Source organism: Helianthus annuus, chromosome 8 (assembly GCF_002127325.2).
Source record: "Helianthus annuus cultivar XRQ/B chromosome 8, HanXRQr2.0-SUNRISE, whole genome shotgun sequence".
NCBI classification, from domain to species: Eukaryota; Viridiplantae; Streptophyta; class Magnoliopsida; order Asterales; family Asteraceae; genus Helianthus; species Helianthus annuus.
Genome location: NC_035440.2, coordinates 8,352,968 through 8,359,969, shown reverse-complemented (window position 1 = coordinate 8,359,969; position 7,002 = coordinate 8,352,968). Strand labels below are relative to the sequence as shown.

Sequence of the window (7,002 nt, the reverse complement as noted above, 5' to 3'; positions counted from 1 at the left end):
CTCTTTTTCCAGCCTGTCACACCCTTAGGAGGCGTCATCAACTTCAAGCTCCCATGTCGTTGAGTAAACGAGAAAAAACCGGTGTTCACCGTCAACTGGTAGAATCGCCGGAAATTTTCCACTGTAATGGGCAAGCCATGGGCACGGAATGTATATTCAAAGTTCCTAATTCGGAACATTCCAAAGGGACTAAGTTGGGAGATATGGAGATGATAATACTCCAACACCTCCGCAACGAACACCGTCACCGGCAACCTAAGGTTGCCATCGTTGAAAAAATCAGCCCACAAGGTTATATAACCGGCCGGAGCATCGGCACCGGTATCCCCCTCTTGTGGGTAGGTGGCATCCCAATCGTTGGCCATCTGCACAGTGGCCATCAGGAGTTTAAAACCACCCTTTGACCACTTCAACACCGGTAACCCACCACCGGGAACGTCAACGTCATCATCTTCGTCTTCATCAGCCGCTACTACCGGCTGTTCAGGGTTTTCACCCTCCACATTATGTGGACTTGATGGTTCAGCCATCAGATATATCAAAGAAACAGACGACAGTGAGTGGAAAAACTAAACACCTCACCGGAACTTCAAGAAATTTCGTCGGAGAAGACAAAGAACAAATTTTCTCTCACCGGCAAATTTTTGAAATTTCGAACAAGTGAGGGGAAACCACGAACGGTTTCCCCTTATATACCCATCGCAATTAATGCGGAGGGAGAAAACGAATCATCACGTTCAAAAAGAGCGAATCGCGTGACACCACGTGTCAAGCGCCGTTTTCGCTGACGGTTATCACGCGCGCGTGGCCGCCCACGCGCCTGACATAGGAGACGTTTACACTCTTTGCTACAGTGCATTTAATGCCTCGGGCAGTGCAAACGTCCTTTCATTTCAGCACATGCCAGGAAGATCTCACCAACTTCCACCAACTCACACGTGAGATCAGCCACGTATGCAACAAAAAGCGACTACATTATCCAATTATAAGCGGCATGCGGTTTCTCTGGTACACCGCACCATAACCCATACCGCATGTCGTTTTTTAACATACCCCTAAAAATAGGTAAAAATATATATCTCTACACTATAAGGGGGTATAATACCTATCCGCACTACCCACGAGCACACGTGGAATATGCGGACATGACACACACGAGCCCGTTCAGGTGTGTCAGATGCTCAGAACCAGTGTTGTTCGTTGGACTGAACCGCATCTCAGACACAGGTAAACCGCATTGCCTTCATTCTCTTCAAGCTTCAAATCCCTCCTGTCCGGTTCACAACCGTAGAGCGTACATGAACACCTTCTTTAACATAAAGAAGGAAGGGAATGTACGCGCGCGCACATCAGCAACCCTGTCTCCTGAACCTTCAAGAGCTACATCCGAGCAACACACCCGCTTCGAGCGAATGTGGTAATGCAAAACCGCAGACACTCACGAGGAGCTACGGACATAACTATAGCTTCCGCAGACTGGTTGCTACGGAAGAGCCAAGCTAACTCCACATCACCGAGCGAAGCTACTTCAAGGAAAACTCGGTATTGGAGCGGGAAGGTAAGTGGCTCCAAAACGAACGCAGATAAGCGCTCTAAACGAGCCCTTTTCGAACATCAAGCGTCCGAACAGCGGTAACAAGTCTGCTTATGACTTTGTTTGCCCGCCTATGGGCCGCATAGAATAAACAATGGTGGGCATACCCCTGCCTATGACCATGTTTATTTACCCATAGTACAAATATACATTGTTCGACCAAACATGGCCAACAATGACGCAACGAGGTAACCGCAAAGGACGTGCGGTTACTAGAGAGCTATGACGACGAACACGAAAACCCAACAAAAAAGGGATCGTCATCTCATGACTAGATGCTGAACATAGAGCTTGAGCAAAGCACTTACAAGCATCAACTACTTTTGATCCCGATCTCAGATATTGATCCAAAAGTTTCTTTTCTTCTTCATGCACCAATTCAACAATTGGTTCGAAGACAAGACCACCTCTCAGAGGTTGAAAACCTGTGCATACCTTCAAACCACCATCTCAGAGGTTGGTTCGAAGTTTGTGCAGCATTACTAACAAAGTCTCCAAGAGACCTTCGGCACAACAACAGGTGGCAAGCCACCTGGTGACATAAATCGGCTGAGAATTTCGCATCAGACGAAATTCCTTCACCGGTACGGAAGAGGCGTCAGATGACCCTTCCAGACCTCCAGCTTGATTTACATACAGAAAAGACCGTCCACATGGTCTAGGATCTTCTCCAGACTCCAAACTACCTTCCAAACACCATAGTCCAGTACTCCTCCCACACACAACTTGTATGTGGCAGCAACACTAGACTGGGGGGACTTGAAGGGGTATGGTCCCAGATCTCGCGTCAGCATCGACCGCGAGTGACCATTACCCTTATCAAAACCCCCACCAGCTAACAACCTACTTGTGCCCATGCGAGAACGCGTCGACACAAGGGTTGAATCCAATCTATCTAGTAACGAAGGAGGACTTACATGGAACATGAGAACGGTAGAGTGATGCGACATAGCATCACATCTGGTGTATGAAAACGGAAGTATTCACAGCGATGCGGCCTCGCACCGCGTCCAGTGAACACTTCTATCAATACAAGAAAGCCTTACCTTAGGCATAGAAGAGGATGAACATAACGGTGCGGCTGGCACCGCACCATATGGGCATTTTCGTCACGACAAGGGATGCAGGCAAATAGTCTCCGCGGACGACGATGCGGCTAGCACCGCATCTCGCGTATTCCTTGATCACAAGTAGGAGACGCGGTAACTTCAGACGTTACCGCATGCAGCGACGCGGCTTGCACCGCGTCCTACGCACTCAACAAGTGGGACTGACACCACAGTGCAAGTGGCACCAATGGCAGTTACCTGTCAGAGCTACGTAAGCAATGGACTGACGTGGTGTAACCTCCACAACCGACAAGCCTGACACACCTGCAAAGGTGCAGCACGTCGTCAGTCCATCCATCATCATCCTCCTTCACTCCTCGGCTATAAATACCAACCCCAAACCAGGTTTGAGGTATCTCTTCACAACTCTCTCACTACTACTACTATCTTACTTTGCTTCCCAAGCAAACTACTGATTCTCACACCGGAGAGTGGTAACAAGGAGCACCCCCCTCCCCATCCTCCTTGTTACGAGTCACGGCTTGTTTCCTTGTGCAGGAGATCAACCACCGGTGATCCAGCCAGCGATCCTCAAGAGGAAGGGATTAACCCTTCTTGACGAGACCAGTGTGTTAACCCTGCCCGGTTAACTATTGTTTCATTAGATCTAATGATATATAGATACAAAAGAAAAGTAGTAACTCGAATATTACGCTTGTCTATCACATACGGGAATATGTAATAATTTGTGAATGTGAATGTGAGCAATGTAGGCATCAAATAAGTGGACGAATCACCCACTCTCACATTTACTAACCATGTGCTATACCTAGTGAGTGATTCTTTTAGGGTTGACCTATTTTGACTCAAACTCGTTTTGTATCGTTTGCTAACATGTCTTAACCGGATCATTTTGCCATTCATATTTGCAACAAAGAGTATCCCTTGCTACCTTGATGGTAATAAAAGTACGTACTTTTGATCATGCACACATAGTCCATAAATTTGGTGAAGGCAAAGGTGGTGGTATTTTGATAATTCTTCTTCATACACGTTCAACCAACCATTCATATTTCACAAGAAAGTTTGGCTCAACTTTTATGAAGTCCTAAAGTAAACTCTTAAACTGAGATTTCTATGAAATGCATATCAATTTACTAAAGAAATTCAGTGTATAACATACATTATAAACAAGTTAATGATGAGCAATATCTGAGCAATTAGAAATTCAAAGTCAACAAAAGCGGGAATCATCGAAAAAAGCAGACCCCTATAATAGAAATTCAAAGTCAATAAAAAGCGGGAATCATCGAAAAAAACGAACCCCTATAATACAAAGTCATATATGAAAAGACTATAATACCATTATAATTGTTTGGGTTTAAAGTTCTATTGAGTTTTAATTGTTGTGTCTGTTTTTATTTAATTATTTAACTAGTTGGGTAGTTAGATCTATTTTTTTATTTGGGTTTAAAATCCAATTTTGGTATAATTGTTTAGAGGTGAGTTAATGCACAAAGAGTTCATAACATACAACGCGTAAAAAATCACCCAGATTACTGACACGTGCCACTAGTCAAAAGGGTATTTTTCGTGCGTTGTCATAGTTATGCCTACGAACACATAATTACGCAACTTATATCACAATTACGCAAGTTATCTTGTAATTACACGATACATAATTGTGCAACCTAAAAAAGTAATTACATAACTTATTTTAAAATTACGCAACTTTTATATAATTTTTCTTTTTTGAAAAGAGGCGGTTTTATTAATAAGAAAAACAAAATAACCAAACCATAGCAAGATGCTAAGGAATAGTTACCAGTACATCAAAGTAAACCAAAGAGAATAACAGTGAAACTTAATACATGAACATCATTTGAAACATCTAAACTCGCCCCATTCTTTCCAATCTAGATCCGTTTTTCCAGCCCGTGCGTTAACCCATAGGAATGAAAGTGCCTTAATGTCACCAACCGCCCTTGAAACGTCTGTCGTTTTGCAGCTGAAGATCACATTATTTCTGATTCGCCATAGTGTCCAACATGTCGCCGCTATGATTAGATAAACCGCCTTCTTTTTGTCTTGTGATGAACTATGTGCTTCAATGTATTCAAGTAAACCCACCACGCTTAATAAATATCTTGGAAGAGGTATTTTGACCCACGATGAGATCGCTGACCAAAGCAGTTGAGCATATTGACAAGAAATTAGCAAATGATCCACCGATTCGTTTCGTAAGTTACATAACACACACAAAGCCGAAGGGATATGTATGTTCCTAATTACCAAAGCATCTCTTGTCGGAACTCGATCCAGAACCGCTCTCCAAAGAAAGCAGTTTATTTTCTTTGGTATCCAGCTAAGCCATCTTAGAACCTGTGTTTCTGGAAGCACGCTAATCCCATCTAATTCTGATTGCAGGTTACCCACCTTGAATTCCTCTCGGTTATCATTTTGTTTCCAAAGCCATTGATCAGATTTCTTGTTTAATTGAACATTCTGTAGCCGATTAACACATTCCTCCCACATATAATTACGCACCTTTTATGCACATCATATCAAGTTTTTTTAGAAAAAAAAATATAACAATATTACACTCAAATTAATATGAATTAAATGCTCGTTTTTATGGAATAATTCTTTTAAAAAAGCGTCATATAAAAAAGTTATAAACGTTTAAAAAACGTGTGGTGAATTTGAACAAGAAGTCAACAATTATAGCTATATAAATTTTACCCTTCCCTAACACTTTTTTTTAATTGCAAACTATCAGATTTATGCATGAATTTGTAATCCTCAATCACAGATTCACAGGTCCATAATTCTTTCTACTCTTTATAGGATAAGAGCACTTGCATAGTTTAGTTGCAGTAAATGGCCTTAAAGATACACTTTAAAAAAAATGTCGGCCTGGGCTGTCACCCACTTTGCCTATTTCTGTGCCCGACCCTGTTTTTTTTTTAATATTTTAATGCAGTGATTTTAAAACAATTACTTTTGAAAAAAACATAAACAAAAAATTAATGTTTAACTGAATGATGAAAACTGTTTATGAGACAAGTAAATACTTTTTGGTTAGATCGTTGGGCTGCGTCGGAGCCTCTTAAAATATTGTTCCCGGAGTTATTTAGGCTGGAGTCGGAGAAAAGATGTCGAGTGGCGGATCGGTTCAACCAAATTGGCGGTGATCAGCTTTATATGTGGAACTGGAAAGTGGATATTTCTGATTCGGGGCTGTCAAACAGTATCGTGCAGCTGGAGTCTCTCCTTAACAAGTTTCAGATTGTGGGCGGCTGTGATAAGTGGAAATTGGCCTCAGATTCGGCTGGTATGTTATCGGTTAAAGCAGTCAAAAAGCTTCTTCGTGCGGATTCGCTGAGAATAAGTGGATACAAAATGGAATGGTGCAAATGGATTCCTCCCAAAATTAACATTCACGCGTGGAGAACGGAATTAGATAGTATCGCTACGGGCGAAGCTTTGAGAAAAAGAAATATTCAGGTGGCCGATTCTTTGTGTCGATCGTGTGGTTCGGACGAAGAAACTGTCGATCACTTTTTCATTGGGTGTTTCGTCGCAACTAACGTTTGGAACGGCATCAGCACCTGGTGTAGCATTCCAAACATCTTTGCCTTCTCGATTAAGGATTTGCTGGAATTTCATTCGAATATCCCCGGGTCGGTTAAAAAAAAGATAGCGGTTCAAGGTATTATAAGGATTGCATGTTGGAGTATATGGAGGGCAAGAAATAATTTGGTGTTTTCAAATAAACCTGTGAGAATTGATGGCATTACTAGTGAGACCAAGGCGTCGAGCTTTCTGTGGTGGTCGAATAGATCAAAGTATAAAGGAATGGAGTGGAGGGATTGGTATGCTTTTGTAAATATGTAATTGTTTTTTTGTTGTTGTTTTTTTGTCGGCCCGGTTTAAGTCGGCTAGTTTGTGAATGAAGTTTACTTTTCAAAAAAAAAAAAAAAAAAAGACAAGTAAATACTTTATTTTAAAAATAATTTGGTCTTCATTAACATTTATATCGAAATATAAAGAAAAAAAAATTGAATTTAATTTTTTCATAAGCTAACACGTACACATTATTTGAAGAAAAAAAAACAAAATAAAATATTTTAATAAAAAAATACCATGTGTATGCATTCTTTGGCTTCAAATTCTGTTCTTATTTTAAAGTGAGCATAATACCATCCATAAAAAGAAACTCTTTGAAAAATTAAAAACCTGTCTAGTCAACTATCACATTATAAAAACATTTATTCTTCAAAAAATACTAAAACCTAACTAATAAGAACACAAAAAAACATTCCACATCATCATCTTTTTAATCTTTAACCACTCATT

The 7,002-nt window shown here is 41.1% G+C and overlaps 1 protein-coding gene across 1 annotated transcript; it reads left to right on the top strand.

Annotated features, from left to right (window-relative positions):
* The first annotated feature begins 5,700 nt into the window (after positions 1-5,700).
* LOC110869498 lies at positions 5,701-6,540 on the top strand. Its single transcript, XM_022118747.1, has one exon. It carries the CDS (start codon positions 5,701-5,703, stop codon positions 6,538-6,540), a length of 840 nt encoding a protein of 279 aa, XP_021974439.1.
* The last annotated feature ends 462 nt before the right edge of the window (positions 6,541-7,002 follow it).